The 21,310-nt window shown below is 33.9% G+C and overlaps 1 protein-coding gene and 1 pseudogene across 1 annotated transcript in view; both read left to right on the top strand.

The window, feature by feature from the left end:
- Positions 1-21,310, top strand: part of GBE1 (1,4-alpha-glucan branching enzyme 1) — a 290,909-nt gene that overhangs the window by 183,872 nt on the left and 85,727 nt on the right. The window contains exons 8-10 of the mRNA XM_043448921.1: positions 11,798-11,913; positions 15,362-15,489; positions 19,166-19,264. Of these exons, the coding sequence (XP_043304856.1) occupies positions 11,798-11,913; positions 15,362-15,489; positions 19,166-19,264 (343 nt within the window). The remainder of the gene's footprint in view (positions 1-11,797; positions 11,914-15,361; positions 15,490-19,165; positions 19,265-21,310) is intronic.
- Positions 558-3,730, top strand: LOC122428813 (annotated as a pseudogene).

Here is a 21,310-nt window from a genome sequence, read left to right as displayed (position 1 = left end):
AGTGAAGTCTGACTTAATTTTCTGATAAAATGAATCAAACCAGGGCACTTGCTTTCTTCATTTTCAAAATTATCGAATTTATTTATTTAATGATTTCAATCAATAGCTAGTTTAGTTTGATAGGCTCTCACTTCTGCCTTATCAATGATGATTTAAAAGGAAGAGAGGAAAAGGAAAGAGAAAAGGGAGAGAGGAAAAGAGGTTGGGAAAGAGAAAAAGAAATCCTACGGAGAGCTAGTTCAGGGATTAAAGAGCCAGAGAGAGCAAGGGAAAGAGCCATGGCTTCTCAAGACTAATGGAAAGAGAAGAGTCTCAGTTGAAAGGGGGCATTAGTTGGGGCAGGATTCAAGAAAAGTGTGAGATTTCATTGAGAAATAGACTGTACCATGAGTGGGAATTTCCCAGAAGTGTAACTTGCTAGAAAGAAAATTATCCCAAGGGTATTCTTTTTTTTTTTTTTTCCCATTTGTTTTTATTAGTTGGAGGCTAATTACTTTACAATATTGTAGTGGTTTTTGTCATACATTGACATGAATCAGCCATGGATTTACATGTATTCCCCATCCCCATCCCCCACTCCCACCTCCCTCTCCACCAGATTCCTCTGGGTCTTCCCAGTGCACCAGGCCCGAGCACTTGTCTCATGCATCCAGCCTGGTATTCTTTTTAAAGAGGAAATTTCTGGCTACTTACTGAGCCTGAGCACAGGCTTCAGCCATCTCCCCATCCCCACCCCACTCCTACCCCCAGAGGTGTTGAGCCTGCAGGTCAGTAGCTAGCCGTGGGCACTGTTCTGCAGGATGGGGTTTGTTAAAGGTATCAAGAATAAGGCCTATTTCAAAAGACACCAAGTGAAATTTGGAGGAAGATGAAAGGGTAAAGCTGATTACTATGCTCAGAAATGCTTGGTAATCCAGGATAAAAACAAGTACAACACACCCAAATACAGGGTCATAGTTCATGTAACCAACAGAGATATCATTTGTCAGACTGCTTATTCAATATAGAAGGAGATATATGTGTGGCTTTGTGTGGCTTATGCTCATGAACTTCCAAAATATAGTGTGAAGACTGCCCTGAAAAATTATCCTGTGACCTGTTAGACTAGCCTCCTGCTGACCCTCAGACTTCTCACTAGGTTTGGTATGGACAAGATCTGTGAAGGACAAGTGGGGGTGACTGAAGATGGATACGACATGGAGACCATTGATGGTCAACCTGGTGCCTTCACCTGCTATTTGGATGCAGGGCTACCAGAACTACTACTTGAAGTAAAGGTTTTGGGGTCCTGAAGGGAGTTGTGGATGAAGACTTGTCTGTCCCTCTGATTATGATTCAGAAAGCAAGGAATCCTTTGTAGAAGGACACTGGAAGCACATCATAGTTTGGGAAGTTGCAGATTATACCTGTTACTTGATTGAAGAAGATGAAGATGCTTACAAGAAATAATTCTCTCCATACATAGAGAACAATGACCCTAGATATGACTGAGTAGATACCTAAGAAAGCTCATGATGCTGTAGCAGAGAAACATCTTCTCATAAGAAGAAGCACAAGAAAGAAGGTTAAAAGAAGAGGTAGAACCATCTCAGAGTGTCAAATATCCAGAAGAAAGATGGAGTAACTTAAAAGAAAGTAAGCCTATGCAGAACTCAGGAATGAGCCACTGGAGCTGATAAACCAAAGCATAATTTTCTATGAAGATTTTTTTGGGTAAAGACAATAATAAATTTATTGATCAAGTTAAATAAATAAGTAGAAGAGAAAATTCTGGAGAGATATGACTCAAACAAATAGTATTAAGAGTTCATTCACACAAAATTCCCACATAAAACTGTTTCTCTCTTATTTTTTCTTGGCTCTCACCTGTTTATTTGATGACTAATATTTTAGATGGCATTTCACAAAATGTGATTGTGTGGACTGTATTAGAACTGATTTTGAAAGGAGGCCCATATTAAAGGTTACACTTCAGAAATGATAGTATGTAATACAAATATCTTCCCGCTGTGCCTGTCAGAAGTGATTGACAGCTTTTCTGAACTAAGTTTAAGGTGATTTCCAGTAAGTTTGGATGATATATTGTCCAGTTTATCCTGTAGACCTCCACCTTCAATGTAATTTTTTGAGGAGCTTCGCTTCCTTTTCCATACTGTATTAACAGATCCTTTCTCATTCCAGTGTAATACTGCCGTACTTTTTTCTATGTTATCAGTCACTGTTGTAATTAAATGCATTTGTGTTATTTGTAAAATATCTGTCTCTCCCATTAGACACAAAGCTCCATGCAATGAGTATTGCATGCTTCCTATCCGTGACTGTATCACCAGCACCTAGCACTGAGCCAGACACAAAGCATCTACTCAAAAAATATTTGTTGAATGCACCACACTATTCCAGAAAAAAATAAATGCAGGATTAAAAAATAAGGCTTAGGATGATGGCCATGGAAGTCAGAATCTGCTAGAGTGTGTAACAACTCACTTGCTGAGTCCACTAAAAAAAAGGCTCATTTTATTATATTAGCTGACACATGCTCATCTTTTGAAATTTTATTTTCAGTATGAAAAGATAAGCATTAGAACATAGTGGTCTATTTCCATTTATATTTAATTTATATGTAAGCAAATACGTATAAAATCTCTTATCATCTAGTAAGTGCTCTCCTTAATCTATCCCACTGTATCTCAAACACTGCTAATCACATTAGACACATTATCTTATTTAATCCCCTTTCAGTAGTGTGCTGAAATTATCTTCCATTTTGCAGTTGAGAAAACTGAGGCCTGGAGAAGTTTTGTGCCTTGCCTAAGCTCATACAACTGACATGACCACTTGTTGGTGCTATGAGTATGTGGTTTTAAAAAAATTATTGACCCAAGGAAATTGCCAGAAACAAAAAGTAATTCACACGTAGTCAAGCTATCATAGTATAGTTAAGAGTTGAGATTTTGGACTCAGAAAGTTGAGTTCCACCTGCATTTATTAGTTGGGTGACCCTGAGCATTTTATTTAACTTTTGAAAATCTCAGATTCTCCAACCATGAAACACACACTTGATATTACAGCCTTGGCAAGTGAGACTATGTAATATGTGAGGACTAAAAATCAGTGGACACTCAAGGAATTTGAATTTCTTTCTCTTTTCTATGTAACACCCATATTTTCTGTTCTATTCTAGCCAAAACACTAAATGCTAACTCCCTTTGTTTGTAAGAATGTGTACAAATAGACATTAGAGAACTATGTATTATTTAGCAAGATTAGTGCAAATTTGAAAACTGCTGAAGGAGATGTAGTTGAAATTTAAATATGATTAAATAGCAGCTTCCCATAAAGTTTTCTTCAATTTCCTACCTTCAGAACACACACAAAGAGGCATGTACACACAGTTTCCTGAAGAACTATTAATAGGTGCTGTTCTTTTCCTTGTGCTTTATCTGTCCCTATGCAACTGGTATTTCCCAGCTCATCATCTGCCTGGACTGCTTGTCTACCTAATGGTCATTGTACACTGCCACACTGCAACTTCTTTAGTATTGTAAATATCTATAACTTTATATATCCTAAAATAATATTTCTCCTGAATATTATCTTAAAATATTTGTTATTTAAGGGAAATAATCAGGGAAAATCCTCTTATAGTCAGTATAGTCTATAAAAGCATAATTATTTTGGAAATTATTTAGGAAAGAAAATTAATTCGCAGATGCTTTATATTTGTTTATCTACAGACCTTTGTTCTCCGTAGCTTGTATTCTTCTCCTTTACTTCTGATGCTGTTTATATGTACTTATCTTTATTTTTTTTTAATTTTAATTTAATTTTATTTTTTTATGTACTTATCTTTAGTTTGCCTCAAGTCAGTCTTTTGAAATGAAGCTGGCTAAATATAAGTAAATAAATATTATATGTCTAATTACAAATTTTAATAAGATGATGGAAAATTATCAAATCATGAATGCTTTTTCTACAATAGAAATATAATTACAGTTAATCTATGAGAAATAAATCAATCAGAGGGGAAAAACTAAAAAAGGAGAAATACTGATAGGTGAATAGTTAGTGTTTCCACACTTTTACCATTAACATAAGCTTTTAAAAGCTAATTACCAATTGTAGTTTAATATTTATCAGTAATGTATATCTATATACGTTTAAGTCACTGTCAGTTTTGATCTGAAGCAATAATTATCTTCATTTTATATATAAGGTGGAATTTTTAATCTTGTTTGAAAAAGATGGATGTGTATTTGTATACCTATAATGACATATACCTATATATATCTCATTAGCTAACCTATAGTGATTTGTTGTATAAAACAGCAGTGATTGTTCAGATGAAATATGTAAAAATTTCACGTAAGACCTCCCTTATGTTTCATTATAAGAGATGATTTAACTTGGCTTTCTGCTTTCTGGACCTTGAGTTGCTCAGCCTTGGGGGGCCCTCTACTTTGAAAAAGATGTTTCTAAATTTTCTCCAAATGTTAATAGCTTTTTTTATCTGCTCTAATGCTTTGAAAAATCACCTTTGCAATTTTTGTGAGAAAGCAGAGAGATATAAATCAATTTAAAAATAAGTAATATGAAAATTTATTAATTTCTTAATCACTCATTGTAATCATTATCATAGAGGATTGTTAGTTACTTTAGATTTATTTGTTTTCCTGTGTCAGACTGAAAAACTTTTACTTTCACTGAAGGTCCCTTACCATTCCGCTTCCCAGCTCCATGCACATACATACACACTTCCCGTAAAGTGTACCTTTTTCTCATCTTACTTGAGCAGGTAACCAAGCTTGTTAAGAAAATAAATTCAGAGAAAAAAGAGACTTGAAAATTTCTCAAGTTGAATTTTCTTTTTAGTAAAAGTATAATTGGAAGCATTTAGCATATAAAAGTAAAATATGCTATCCATTCCTACTTATTTCCTAGAGAATACCTGATTAGACTTATAGATAATATAAATGGAGTTAATTTTAATTCAGTATTTAATAAGCCAAGTACAATTTAGGCCTTAAGGGAAAGAAACTGTTTTATTGTAATAATGAATTTAGATAACCAGGGCTCAGTGGATATAATATGATTAAACTGTATATTAATTTAAATAAAATAAAGTTATATAAGTTGAAATAAAAAATGTGATATTGAAAAGAAAACTTTAAAACCATATTTTATAATAAAAACCAGTTTTGAAATTTATATTATTACAGACTTTTAGTAGTTGAATTAATATTTTTGTCTCGTTAGAGTCATGTGCTTTTTGCTACCTAATGTTATTTAAAATTAATATATACAGTAGCTGTAATATAATTCTGTTTCTAAAGACCCAGATATATTTTATTATATTGAATAAATGATACTATTATATTGTCTTAGATATGAATAATCACTTTTTGTACTTTTTCATCTTTAAAAATTTTTCTCAATAAATTCCAGTTGACCGACAGTATAATTTGTTGACAAAGTAAAAAGCATTTTCCCCTTATTGGCTAATTTAATTAAAATTATACTGACAGATGTAGTTTTAAGAGTTTTTTTAAATAGTGTAGATAGTAAGATATTACCTATTTTTCAGTGGTGACGTTTTAGGATATCTTCATTTAAGAAAGTATTATTTTCATTGATTTAAGACTCTAGCCTTCTATTTGACATGCCATACCTTTTCTACAAAAGAATTAAAAAAAAAAAAAAGCAACCTGAAAGTACTTTCTTTGTTCAAGGTCAATCTACTGCCTCAGTTGAAATACCCAGATCAAAACATGTAACTTTTGCTTCATGGTTTTATGATGTACTTTTTAAATAGCAATTCAGCTTCAAAGACTATGTAATAGCTAAGAGGAATATATAATTTTTCTTCATATTTTTTAATATTTGGCCACTGCTTAATAATGTCTCCTACTTGTTACTATACAATGTTAGTACAGTTAGTAACATCTAGTGGAATAAGTTGCTGATTTTGAAAATCCTAGAAGTTACTCAGGACCAGAAATAAATACAACAGTCCACAAATGGTTTTGAATTAGAAAATGTAACTACATCTAATAAATGTTGCTACATCTGATTATACTTGCTTGCCAAGAAAATTCGACTATGTTTTATTTCATTATAAAGTTCATTTGCAAGATCTGAGACAATCAACAGTTTTGATTTTAGGGATATTTCCTAAAAATCTTATTATTAGAATTATCTGTGTGTGACAAAATTTTCTTAATAAATTCTCATTACTTGATTACAGGTTGAATATTTCAGACATCCACACCAATTAGAATCCTGATTATTTTGATTGCCAGAAATCCTTAAATATATATATTATCCATTGATATATTCAGTTTCTATATCAGACATCTGTGATTTAAACAGTTTTAGTGGTTTATGATTTACAGGAAAGTCAGCTGCATTTCATTTTTTGAAATTTTGGGTTTTTTGGGTTTTTTTTGCTTCATAAAATACATGAGTAAGCCAATCAATTGATCTTCGGTAGTATAGATGACATAGTGTTTGTTTCTAATTTATATGCTAATTGATTTAAGATAGAAAGCTAATAACTAAAATAGGTCACTTCTCAAATACATTCAAGCTGGCTTCTTAGTATGTATTTGTTAGCATCCTCTTCTAAATGTTAACATCTAACTCCTCCAATTGTTTGGCAACTAGATTATTTTGTGGTTTCTATGAACAGACTTTAAAGGCTTTGTGTCAATGGAATAATCTTAAAATCAAAGTCCTACCTTGTCTGCTGTAACATACCAAGTAAAACAGTGCTCTTAAATTCCACTTTAAATTTTTATTGGCCTCTAATCAACTGGATATATCAACTGTGTTATAGGCTGTCTGATGACATTTTGAAGTAGAAAAAGTAAATTGCCTTTTTTATTGTACCCTTTGCCAGACATTTTCCTACTTTGACTCAAGGCAAACCATTCAATTGAGATGATTCAGTTCATTTATTACTGCAGAGCTTATTGAGTAATATTTGTAATTCAGTCATAATTTGGAATACATCATAACTCTTCTTCTCAGCCCTCTCAAAGAAGGAAAATGCAATTTATGGGTGCTGAGTTTGAAATTTATGATAATAGAAATAGTAATAGACATCTTTCAGAAATTTATATTTTCACTAGTATGTATTTCTTAAACTTGTTCTGGTGTTCTATTTAAAAGGCAGATTCAGTGAACTATTTCATTCATGTATAAGCTTAATAAGTTCATCATTCATGTTAACTGTTGGAAGGTAGGGTCCAAAACAGGAGTACCTCACCTTGGAGGTCCTTTATATTTAGATTTTTAACATATATGTAAGATTTCACTAGCCCCTATTAAAATTGCTGAGAACTGAATCTCTAATGAGCTTTCCTGGTAGACAGCATTTCACAAGTGTTGTGACAGTTTGTTGTTAGAGGAATTAAGGGTGACTCCATCAGGAGACAAGGACTCTTGGAAGCTCACATCTAGACTCCTCTGAACTTTGCTCCATGCACCTTTCTCTTTTCCCATTATGCTTTTTATCCTTTCACTGTATGTATAAATCATAGCCATGAACATGCCTGTATGCTAAGTCCCGTAGGTCTTCCCAATGAATCATGAAATCTGGAGATTGGAAGACTCCCAGCCCAGCTTTCCTCTTGTAATTTCACTTCAGTGACCTGGAATAGGTATATTTATATAATAATTAAATACATTGTCAACCTTTGGTTGGAAGTTTACACAGTGTAAGAAAAATGAAAAAGAAAGCTACATCTTTGTCGCAGTGATACTGTTAACTCTCTATAATCTGCTCTTTTTCAACTTTGATTTCTGGATCGTGTCCATGCATTTACTCATGTATATAGTTCTGGCTATCTGGGCTTCCAAGGTGGAACTAGTGGTAATGAACCCACCTGCCAATGCAGGAGACTCAAGAGACGCAGATTCAATCCCTGAATCGGGTCTGGGAGATCCTCTGGAATAGGAAATGGCAACCTGCTCTAGTATTCTTGCTTGGAAAATACCATGGACAGAGGAGCCTGATGGGCTACAGTCCATTGGGTCAGAAAGAGTCAGACACAGCTTAGCACCTGAACAAGACATTTTAGAGGTGCTTCATTCATTATGCTGTGTGCTCAGTCATGTCCAGCTTTTTGCGATCCCATGGACCAGTAACCCGCCAGGCTCCTCTGACCTTGGGATTTTCCAGGCAAGAATACTGGAGTGGGTTGCCATTTCCTCCTCCAGGGGATCTTACCGACCCAGGGATTGAACCCAGGTCTCCTGCATCTCCTGCATTTGAAGGCAGATTCTTTACCACTGGGCCTTCCGGGAATCCCTTTTAGAGAAATAGAAGTTAGTATTTTTTAAACTCATTTGAACTTTTTAATTAGATGTTCCATTTTCATTATTATTTCTGATTACCACAGGAAATTCTTTTTCTGTTTATTCATACCAAGAATCTGTCTACTCACATTGTTACAGCCAAGTATGTTAAATGCACTTTTATAGCTCCTTTTGGGACTTCCCTGATGGTTCTTTGGCTTAGACTCTGAGCTCCCAATGCAGAGGGCATGAGTTTGATCCATGGTCAGGGAGATGGATTCCTGATTGGAAAAGACCCTGATGCTGGGAAAGATTGAAGGCAAAAGGAGAAGGGGGCAGCAGAGGATGAGATGGTTAGATCGCATCACCAGTTCAATCAACATGAATTTAAACAAACTCTGGGAGACAGTGAAGGACAGGGAAACTTGGCATGATGCAGTCCATGGAGTTGCAAAGAATCAGACATGAGTTAGCGACTAAACAACAACAACATAATACCGTTTGGACAGGAAGAGGGTAGATTAAATATTGTGGTAATAGGATTCAGTAGGATGTTTGGTAACTCTGCCTTTAATCAGCTATGTGATATTGGGCAGGAATTTTTTTAATTATTAAATTGACATCATCTTGTTTTGTACTTTGAATGGTAATGTCATTGACTTTTTTTCTTCTTTTATCTTTGTAGATATTAGGGCACTATTTTCCCATGTCAGTGTGACTACCTTGGAAACATTTTGTCCATGACATTTCTGTTAGAAATTGATAGAATATGTCCATCAGTCCAAGCTGGATTGATGTAAATGAATCGATAAGGTTGATATGAGTATGTGGTGTGATAAGACTGAAAGGATCCCAAAAGTACATATGCCATCTTTAGAAATTCAAACTGAAAATTTTACAGCACAGTTGTCCCTCAGGACCTTAAGGGGATTGATTCCAGGAGCCCCACCATATAGCAAGATCCACCAGTGCTCAAGTCCCTTATATAAAATGGCGTTATTGTTGTTCAGTTGCTCAGTAGTGTCTGAGTTTTTCCCACCCCATGCACTGCAGCATGCCAGACCTCCCTGTACTTCACCATCTTCTGGAGCTTGCTCAAACTTATATCCATTGAGTCGGTGATGCCATCCAACCATCTCATCCTCTGTCATCCCCTTCTCCTCCTGCCTTCAATCTTTCCCAGCATCAGGGTTTTTTCCAATGAGTCAGTTCTTCACATCAGGTGGCCAAAGTATTGGAGTTTCAACCTCAGCATCAGTCCTTCCAATGAATATTCACAATTGATTTCTTTTACGATTGACTGGTTTGATCTCCTTGCAGTCCAAGGGACTCTCAAGAGTCTTCTCCATCACCTCAGTTCAAAAGCATCAGTTCTTCAGCACTCAGCCTTTTTATGGTCCAACTCTCACATCCATACATGACTACTAGAAAAACCATAGTTTTGATTATACGGCATATGGCGTAGTACAATGAATACAATGGTCCCTCTTTAGCCAAGGATTCAAAATCTGAGATTATGGAGGGAAGACTCTATATTTATTAAAAAATATAAGTAGACCTATGCAGTTCAAACCTGTGTTGTTCAAGGGTCCCTAAACAGATAAACAAAACAGTAGTGCATGTCAGATCAGGCCCAGGGACAGTTTGTGATCTCTGGTTTACATATTCATATCTTCATAAATCTGCCCAAGAGATTTCCTTTTTAAGCAGATTTTGTTCCTACTCTGAGCTCTTTTGAGCTAAAAGTAGCTTTCAGTTTACCTTTCAGAAGTAAAATATACATTACTAATCAAATGGACAAGTTAGGAAAGTCTGTCCTTTTCAAAACATTGTTAAGGATGAGTGATCAATATGCAAATTTATTCAAGATTTTTTTCTGAAATTCTCATGGAGCAAACTTGTTAAAAAAGAGTATAGATGTATATACTTCCTTTTAATTTTTGCAGTGAACTCAAAACTACTCCCTTGTGGCTCAGCCTGTAAAGAATCCGTCTGCAATGTGGGAGACCTGGGTTCAATCCCTGGATTGGGAAGATCCCCTGGAGAAGGGAAAGGCTATCCACTCCAGTATTCTGGCCTGAAGAATTCCATGGGCTGTATAGTCCATGGGGTCACAAAGAGTCAGGCACGATTGAGTGTCTTTCACTCCCAAAACTGCTCTGAAAGAAAAAGGTTATTGATTAAAAAGTCAAAAATATAGATATTAGAAATTTCTATGTAAAATAGAGCAGTTTTGATCTCTTCATTTCTTTTTGTTAAACAGAAATGGTTTTTTTAAGCCTTAAATGAATATTTGTTCTACCTTCACTATGGCTTGGCCAAACAATCTAGAATTTCCTGGCCCTCTTTCATATCTATCGGATTGTTTGGATTTCTGTTTTTGTTTTTTTTTCCTCTTTTAACTTTGAGTAAGTTTTCAAAATTCAAAGTAACTTATCTAAAGCAGTTAATTACCAACAATATTCATTTTACTGCAGAGTTTAGATTTACAATTCTGGAGTTGATTGTGATGACTAATCTCCACTTAGGTCAGATTGCTCTTTAATATATGGAAGGTTAAAAAAAATACATAAATTTCAAGTGGGTTAAGGAATTGTGTACACTCTTACTGCTTTGTCATTAAGCTAAATGAGGTATTAAAGTCTTAAAACCATAGTTATAATGAGATAGAGAACTCAACCATAACTGTATGACTAAAAAAAATACTAATTGATGATGCCCTCTTTTCAATTGTCCGAAATAGACTTATTTCATGTGGCGTTTTTAATTGAGTTATAACTGTTCTTTGTTTTTCTTTTTGTTTTTATGGGTATAAGACTCTTTAACTTGTAGAACTTTTTACTTTATTAAACATCTATTCTCTAGTAATTAGGTCTCTTTCTTTTACCGTCACAAAGCAAGTCTAGTAAGTGTAGTAGTGCTTATAATAAGGTAGATTTCAGGAGTCTTTTTTTCTTTTAATTTTTATTCTAAACTATATCTGTTTGAAACTGTAGAATAAGGAAATATTTTAAGCAAAAACACTGAAGGCTGAAGGTAGTTTTCTACCGATAATGAAATTATGTTTTCTAAAAGAAGAATATAAGTAACTGTGGTTATTTTACATGAAAAATCTTGATGAAAATTCAGAAATAAGGAATAGAATTTTTTTGGTAACCACTAGTATGTAGTAATCACTGTGTGCTTGCTGAGGCTGGACCACTGAACAAGACAGTGTCCTGCACTTTGGACCAGACTGGTCCATTTTTTTCTTAGTGTTTCTCAGACATTGAGTGATTTTTTAGATAAAGAAATTTAACAGATTTTCCTTTTAGGATGAATTTCATCAAACAAATGATGTAAATGTTAGTAGCTTTCTGGTGTTTATATGGTATATTTCTTTGAACATCATGATTCCTAAGATAGTCATTTTGATTTTAATTATTATTCTTAGCAAAGGATGAATAACAAGGAAAATGCTCTATACATTATGCCTAAATATGTATTTATCTGTGCATTTTAGCTGGGAAGTCTTAAGATTTCTTCTGTCAAACATAAGGTGGTGGTTGGAAGAGTACAGCTTTGATGGATTTCGTTTTGACGGTGTTACATCAATGCTCTATCATCACCATGGAATAGGTAGGTAACCTGATACATTCCAGATGTAACTAATGATTTTATTTTATATTTTTACTGGAAGATTACAACCAGGCTTAGGATTCAGTTACATTGCTACAGTGACCATTATTATTGGCTTGATTTTTATTAGTTCTTTTATGTATCTAATCACTTCTGATCCCTTTTTGGCAGGAAGTCAGGTATAAATAGTTTTTATAAAGTATTTTTATACTTTTTATAAAGGGTATTGATTTTCTTTGAAATATTTCTACTTAATAATAATATGCTCTCCTTAAAGTGTGGCATTCTTTTAAAAAAATTTTTTTAAGGATATAATTTATTATACCAGTCTCAGGCTGTGAAAATGACAGCAATTGTAATGAAAAATAAATAACAAAATTAATAAATGAGAACATTTGTTAATGTATGGGTTCCTTTGCATATTAAACATTGAAGATAATGTATACATTTTAAATATAAATGTGCTCAGTTAAAATTAAATTGTAAATTAATTTGTAGTTAAAACTATGGATCAGAGACTTTCAGTTTAAAAGTTGTACAAAGAAGTGGAATCACAGAATCCTAATCCTTCAATAGGTAACATGTAGAAATATTATTGTTTTTTTAATGACCAAATATTTAGCAACCTTATTCATAACTAATACCTGGAAACAAGCCAGGCATGCTTTAATAGATGAATGGTTAAAAAATGTGGTATATCCATAGCATGAAATGCTACTTAGCAATAAACAATAATGATATTGATACATATAACAATTTGGATTAATTTCAGAGGATTATGCTGACAGGGAAAAAAACTTGTTTCAAAAGAGGACATGCATATAATATGATTACTTTTATGTATCATGCTTGTAGTGACAAAGTAAACAGAACAAGTCAGTGGCCATCAGGGTTAAGGACCATGGTGCAAAGGCAGGAGGAAGGTAGATCTCATTAGAAAAGGATATCCGGTGAGCCACCTGTGATGTAATTTTATATGCTGACTGTATAATGCCAGTACCTTGGCTGGGATATTACCCCATGGCTTTTCATATGTTCCCATTGAAAATGCCATTACACCATGGTGTTTCAAATGTTGGGAAAACAAGTAAAGTCTACATAGGATCACTGTATGTTATTTCATATAACTGTGGCTTCCCAGGTGGCTTGGTGGTAAAGAATACACCTGCCAATACGAGTTCCATCTCTGTGTTGGGAAGATCCCCTGGAGGAGGAAATAGCAACCCACTCCAGTATTCTTACCTGGAACATCCCATGGACAGAGGAGCCTGGCGGGCCACAGTCCATGTGTTGGCAGAGTCAAATGCACTGAGCAAGCACACACACACAATCTACAGTTATCTCAAAATCGAAAGTTTAATTAAATCTTTTAAAAATTCTCTTTATATGAGAACAAAGTGACTCAAAGTAAGTATGTGAAAATGTTATTTAGTATAACATAAGTATATGAAAGTATATAGCATAAGTATATGAAAATAGTTATTTAGCTATTATCTCACTTAACCCTGTAAACTGCCTTCAGAAGGACTCTTGGGTGGTATAAAAATAACTGCTTGCGTAGATATCTCATTTTAATTTCTTCTGCATTAAAACTTTGTTGTAGGAAATACATTGTTTTTATAGCATTTACTCAAATATTTTTTACAACCTTCTGAAGTGTGGTAGGCCTTGTCTGTTTGGCTAAACCCTCAGAAAAACAGTGACATATGTTTTTAAATAAAAATATGTATCTATATTCACCTGGAGGCTTCCCAGGTGGCTCAGGGTAAAGAATCAGCCTGCCAAGCAAGAGACTTGGATTCAATCCACGGATTGGGAATATCCCCTGGAGAAGGAAATGGCAACCCACACTTGCCTGGGAAATCCCATGGACTGAGGAGTTGGCAGGCACCAGTCCATGGGGTCACAAAGAGTCGGACATGACTTAGTGACTAAACAATAACAACAATTTACTGACAACAATCAATCCATGATAGAGACTTTAGAAATCAAAATGTAACTGCCAAGAAAAGCTGCTACAGCCAAAAGTCTGCTGTTATCTGGTCTTATTCCTGGTGCTACCTACCCCTTCCCCATGAAACAATTCTAGGGAGCAAGTTGAATCTATAAAACATGACAGATTTCATTGATACCCTCCACTTTGGAGAGAAGCTGATTTTGGAGATGAAAAAGGCAATCATGATAAAATTCAAGAGCTTCTCCTCAATTTAAGCACCTACATGCCTGTGCCTTCAGAACCTTCCTCTGCTGAGGGCTAGGTGTTTTCCAAAGAATTGTGGAGTTGTGGAAATGAACTGAAGTCTATGGATATGGTATATGCTTCTTATGGGTAGAGAGCTCAAAAAATGGAAAGAAAAACATTGAGTTATTTAGCATGTTTCCCAACTTTGAGATGAAGATGAAAATAAAAATTGAAACTGAAAAAAATTATATAATATATCAGAAGAAATCTGAGATGACACTATTAACATAGACACAGAGTGTTTAATTTATAAAATTCTGTGATAAAGAAAAATTCATCAAGTAATATCTCAAAGAAAAAGTAATTTACCGGCATGAATGAAAAAAAAAATGGCTGAGCTCATACTATTCCATTGCCACAGCAGTGTCTGCAAAATTCTTAAGGATAGAAACTGTGACTTGAGAATTGGATATTTGAATTTCCATTGAAGGATACATTTGAAAGAAATTGAAGAATCCATGTAAAAATATCCTTCATTGATAGAATCGAGCAAACTGAAAAAAAAGGAGTCAAAATAAAGAACTTATGTATAAGAAATCAGTGGGGAATAAAGGCAGGCATTCAGCACTAATTAGACTTAATTAAAAATAATAGTGAACAGCTGAAAGAATAGAAGGTTAATAGTATAATACCAGTAAGTGAAATATACTAGAAGTAATCAAAATCAGGAGATGGGGCAAGGGGTGGTAGAAAGAAGTTAAGGGATATTAAATTGTTTTTGTCATCATAGGAAATCCATAAATTCTAGCCATATTTAAAATAATATAAACATTATGTCTCAATTTTATGATGGTTTTCCTATTTGCTTGTCTTCAGAGGGATCAAATAGGAGCTGTCTAACATTAAGATCTCAGTGTGACCAAAAAAGTTAACTAAAATTTAAAATTTATAAATTGCTGGTATTTTATTTTGTGCTGGACAATTTTCAGTTCAAATTAACTTAAAATTTTAAATCATACAGATTTTGTTTGCTTTTGTAAAACAAAAGTTGAGTTGCAGGATCGTCTGAACTTTGAATGTAGTTATCCGGTACTTTTTAAGTTAGATCACATAGTTACTAATAGCATTATGTGGTATCAAGGTCTATTATGCTTTGCTCTGATAACAAAACTGATACAAACCAACTAATTGAGGGGAGTGGCATTTGTGCAGAGTTAAGACTTGCATGCTGACATAATGCATCCATATTGGTTTTCTGTTTTCCAGGCGAGAGTTTTTCAGGTGATTACCATGAGTATTTTGGATTACAAGTAGATGAAGATGCTTTGACTTACATCATGTTGGCGAATCATTTGGTTCACACACTGTATCCAGATTCTATAACAATAGCTGAGGTAATAATGATCTCTACCCCCTGGCCCCCTTTAAGAAAGAACATTTTGTTGGCATACCATATTTGAATAATCTCTATGTTGTCGATGATTGCATAAGTGAAATTACACCCTGACTATAGTGCAGCTACCTTGTCTATGTGGCACATTATTCAGAATTCACTGTTTTCCTATTATGAGATAATGTTCCCTAATTACTTGTCATTATTCTATTGTTAGAAAAGAAAATGCCAGTCGTTAGAAAGTAAAATATCCTAATCAGTGGACAGGTCCTTTTGCCTTGAGACCTTCAGCACAGAAAAGAATTGAATATTAATATGTGTCTGTCTATTTAATTTTTTTTTCTTTTCTGGTTTAATCATCAGAGATGGCATGGTTCACTGCCTGCAAGCTTCTCTGAAACCTCTCTTGTTCTGATGCGATTACCTTTCTTGTTTACGTTATTGCTCTCGGATTGCCAAATGTTCACTAGTTATTCATGATTACTGAAGGTTCATGATTAACTGTCCCAAAGCTGCACTGTAATGATATAATTCGGTATATGCATAATTGACAATTCCCCTCTTGGTGATAAATTTGATAAATTAAGAAGTTTGTTAAATGCTTATGCTAATTTAGATTTAGTACTAAAATCCCTCTGGTTTTGTGAGTCCTCTAACTAGGAATTATTATTAAAATTGAATTTCATGTTAAAACTGTTCTATATAAAATGTAGAGGTTGGCATATAAAAATAGTAAGACTCATTGAAAGAGTCAGAGTTAAGAAGTATTTTTATGTTGTTGGCATTTAGTTTATTGAAATGAAATGTATTCATGATGGTCTCTTTCCTATAGTATTTATTATTTGTATAGTCTTTTTTCTATGCATCATTTCTCAAAACCTCAAACTAGTGATATGATTTCCTTGTTTATCTCTGGATTGAGAACAGCTACTCTATTTTAGGCCTTTGCCTTCTAAATATCTTCTAGGATAGAGCAATGAATCCTAAATTCCTGGAGTAAATTTTCATATAAAATTTTTTTAAAAATCCACAATTACAACGTCATCTTGATATCCTGTATTGTTTTACAGTCTCTTCTTACCTGTATTTGGTCGTAACTTACAAGTCTTTCTAATACTTGTGCTAATACTTTCTGTGCGGAATATTTTTAATGTACATCAGAAGATATTTTAAACTTTTATTGTATACTTTATATATTTTAATTTTTATCTGTCAAACATAAAAAGTTATTTAGTTATTTATAAAATAACTATTTATAAAGTTAACTATATTTATGGCAATTTGAAGCAGAGACATTATATATGACAAATTACCAAACAATTAATGACAGCGTACATCAGAAGTAGGTGCTGAAGAAAAAGAAGCAATTATTTAATACATGAAACTGAAAATTGTTACATTGATCTTCCCGTTCATTTCAAGTAAAATAGTTTCATCATCTAGGGAGCTTTTGTCTGATTATTAGTGTTTCTACCAATGAAACTTTGAGACTTTAGCCTACTTTATATTACTTGGTTTTAGATTTTTTTTAAACAAGATGTGTCTTCAATTTATTCTACTTAAATTGAAAACTACTTCAATTTCAATACATCACTTTTCTGTCTAGTGGGAGTCTATTCAAGAAGTGGAATTGATCCTCATGAACTTTTTTTTAAGAGAGGAATGTGGTGTAACGAATAAGTAATGCAATGTTACATACAGTCCTGTGTATTGAATTTAGTTATAATGATAGTTATTAAAATTGAAGCCTTTTTTCTGGAATATATCTACCTTTATATGTGGTTATATTTGCTGTATTAATGAAAAATATTTTTTGATGACTGAGGCTCTCTCCCCCTCTGGAATAGTCATAAGTGATCTTTAGATTAAAGAATTAAAGCTGTTTTATAAGTTTATAAAGTTTTTTTATAAGTTTATAAAGTTCCAACTTCATTGGAAGCATATATGACCATTCGAATATCCTTTTGTTATCAACTTCTTTATATTTAAGTATATTGACCATTACATTTTCTCATTTTCTTCTTTTAAGATTTTAAAAGGATAGTTCTTTACTCTCCACCTTCAAATAAGAGCTACAAATACCTCATATGCATTAATGGGGCAGCCTTCTAGGAGTCAGATTTGGAGTTAAGTCTTATTGGTCTCCAGATATTTTTCTTAGTAGATTCTATTTCTTATCAAGCTATTTTCTGAAACTACCTATAGACCAGAAGCACAGGGAAGAGTAATTATTTCAAAGGGGATGATGTATTGAATATTTGAAATGAAACAGTAGAAATAATGATGGAGAGATGTAGGTTTTTCCCTCGCACTTGACTCCATGAAACTGTCATTTCATGATTGTGTGTGTTTGTGTGCATGCGTGTTTGTTTAGGTTCTAGTTCTTGAATCCTGCAGGTCCAGTGTTATGTCTTATTTACCATCAAAGCCTTGGCAGCACCTTCATAAACCCACTCAGTCAATAGTTACTGAGTTCTTGCTGTGTGCCAAGTGCCCTTCTGCTGTTCTAGATTCTCAGCATATGTCAGTGAGCAACAACAGCCACCACCACAGCAAAAGTCCATGTGTCTTAAATTCTAACAGTGAGTGAGGAAGCAGATAATCAAATAATAAATTATACTGTCAGTGCTGGCAGTATAGTTGTTGAATTGTATCCTAAACTTGCAGAATTTAAGTTCTCTATTGTTGACTGTTGAAAGCTATTCGCAGGCAATGATAGGAGCAGACCTTTCAGCAGCAGGTAGTGTAAAGAGAGACTGGAGGTGGGAGCTCCACTTATGCGTGGAAACATAGTGGTCAGAGTAAGTAGGTAGATTAAATAAGATAGTGTCTGTAGAAATGAGGCAAAAGAAAATAATTTATTTGAAAGATATTGTGGAGTTAGAATTGCTAGTACTTATACCATATTTTACCACCATTGTTACACTAATATATTTTGTTGCATCTGGGTCCTTACATCATTTTCTTTTTACTTATCTGTTTGACCATATGTTTATTTGATTACTGATAGTCTAGCGGTAGCATGACTGTAAGAAGACCCTGTCAAAAGGTTGAATGTCTGAGTCCCAGCTCTATCCTTGAGAAACATGTCTTTAGTGAGCCCTTCACCTTAATAAGCCTCGATTTCTATATCTTTTAAATGAAGAGGATCCACTAGATAACCTCAATGACCCTTTCCAAGTGTAACTGACTCTCATGAAAGCCATCTTACTGCTTTGCTTTTAATGTGCTAACTCTATTTCTATTTCATCAGAAGCGAAGTGCTCACAAAATACATTCTCTGCCACTGCTGTATACACAGAGAAGAATAACAGATATACAGCACATGTATTTTTATGTTTGATGAAAGCAGTAGCTAATACATAGAGTACTCAAAAATTAGTGTAAGAAACTATGTTTCAGCAATAACACTTTTACTAATTTGTGTTCTCTATGTGCAACTAAGGAAAAGAGATAAAAAGTTGTCCTGCAATGAAAAGGACTATACAAAATCTTATTGGGAAATGAGATATACTATCACAATGTTACCTACTTTTACAATTATGCTACTAAAATACTCCCAAGCGTATATACCCCCATTTATTATTTATATTTATTGGCCTGGATTTACTGTCACAAGAATATTTAGTAAAAATGTGATCAATATGAACTGATAATGCTGATGCTGTTTATTTTAGGATGTATCAGGAATGCCTGCTCTGTGTTCTCCGATTTCCCAGGGAGGAGGTGGTTTTGACTATCGATTGGCCATGGCAATTCCAGATAAATGGATCCAGGTAAGGTTTGAAGTAAATATTTTTTTTCCTATGGATACTATGTCTTATGTTGGTGTATTTATTATTTCTTTGATTTATTTCTTAGTTGTGATATTATAATCTCTCATTAGTGTGTTGATTCTTGTGCCATTTAATAAGATGCCTCTCAAACTTCTAAAAGTTCTAATTTAAAGTATTCACACTTGCATTATGCAGGCATGGGGAAAATATGATTGATATAATGTTAGCTATGTAAATGGAATTTTGCATTATCAGTGCAATTATATGAAACTCTGGCGTTCTATATTTAAAACACATTAAACTTCATCAAAGCATCCATTTCTGCCTGCAAATCATCAATTAATGTAGAAGTCACTCCTTAATTCCCAGTACTTGTTTCTTAGTATGGTTTTTTACTCAACAGATATGGATTTATCCATTCCTTCATTGAGTGTTTAAAAGCCCTTACCATGTGTCTGTTACTAGGAATGAATAATTGTATATGACACCTTGCATATAATTTCTAATATACTTTTATTAAATTTAATAACAATTCAAGTAGCTTAGATTATATTTTGTTTCACTTTATTTTTGTCTAAATGACCAAAGTTGTTATAGTCATAAGTGATCTTTAGATAAGATTATTTTTAGATAATCTAAAATAAGACTTAGATTTGATATAGAACACTCTTGAGTGGCAAAGTCTGGGTCACAGGCTGAATATTTATAAGAAGTCAGATATGTATCAAATAATCATTGCTTTCTGATAAGCCCTTTAGTACAGACATGAACTGGTGCCATGAGATTACAGTGACAGAAGAGCTTAACTTTGAATAGAAAAGACATGAAGCCTGAAGGAAGTGGTTATTGTAATCATCTCATGTCTCTTCTGTGTCCACAGGCAATTTGGGCAGTGCACAGATGTGACAATAAAACTCTACCAGCACAACTTCTGCTTTTCCATCTGTAATGATTTCTTAATCATTGTCAGGTCAAAAAATGAGTGTTTTATAAATCTGATTAGAGTTAGAAATCAAAGAGACTTTACTAGCTGGGAGAAAGTTGCTTTGTAATTAAAAAAAAAAAAATGTTGTAAAAAAAAAAAATGTTGTGATCTTCAAGTTTCTTACCTTGGTTTAGGTTCTTTGTCCACCCACCATCTTTTACGATTTCTAATCTTCCACACAGATGTTTTCCTCCTTGCAAGTGCCAAATCTTGCTTTTTAAACTTCCTACTGAAAAGCCTTCATCAGGCTTTTGGCAGATTCAAGGATATTTAAAGGTGCACATCAACCTAGAATTATTTCAATCAATCATAGCTCAGAGCAGGCTATTTCCTTCTCTGAGTAATAATGGTAGTTTTCTGTTTTTAATATTTAACTTACTAAACATTTCAGTACCTTGTATACTCAAAATACTGTACTAGACAGTACATCATACAAATGGAAGAAAAAAAACATGTATTGTTCTCCATTTAGATTTCTGTGGAGTTAAACAGGTGGTAAATTGGTAAAGAATTCATCTGCCATCACCAGAGATACAGGTTCAATCCCTTGGTAAGGAAGACCTTTTAGAGAAGGAAGTGGCAACCTACTCCAGTATTCTTCCTGGGATAATCCCATGGACAGAGGAGCCTTACAGGATTCAATCCATGGGTTTGCAAGTGTCGGACACAACTTAGCTAATAAACCACCACCATAACATTTTGCAAAGCTACAGTACAGTATCACAATCAGGATAGTGACATGGACATAGTCAAGATATGGAACATTACCACGAGTTTCGCAAATGTTGCCTTTAGAGCCACACCTACTCCCTTCTTCCCCAAATCACTCTTGAACCTTTGGCCACCACTAATCTGATCTTCATTGCTATAATGTTTTCATTTCAAAAATGTTACATAAATGGAATAATATAGTGTGCAACCTTTTGGGCTTATCATTTTTCACTCAGTCAAATTCTCTGGGGATTTCATGTAGGTTGTTCAACGTATCAGTAGTATATTTCTTTTCAAGATTTTTTTTTAAATTTTTATTGGAGTATAGTTGATTAACAATGTAATGAGTT

The sequence above is a fragment of the Cervus canadensis genome, chromosome 27, assembly GCF_019320065.1.
Source record: "Cervus canadensis isolate Bull #8, Minnesota chromosome 27, ASM1932006v1, whole genome shotgun sequence".
NCBI lineage: Eukaryota > Metazoa > Chordata > Mammalia > Artiodactyla > Cervidae > Cervus > Cervus canadensis.
The sequence above is the reverse complement of the archived record's forward strand: the minus strand, read 5'-3'. Positions and strand labels throughout refer to the sequence as shown.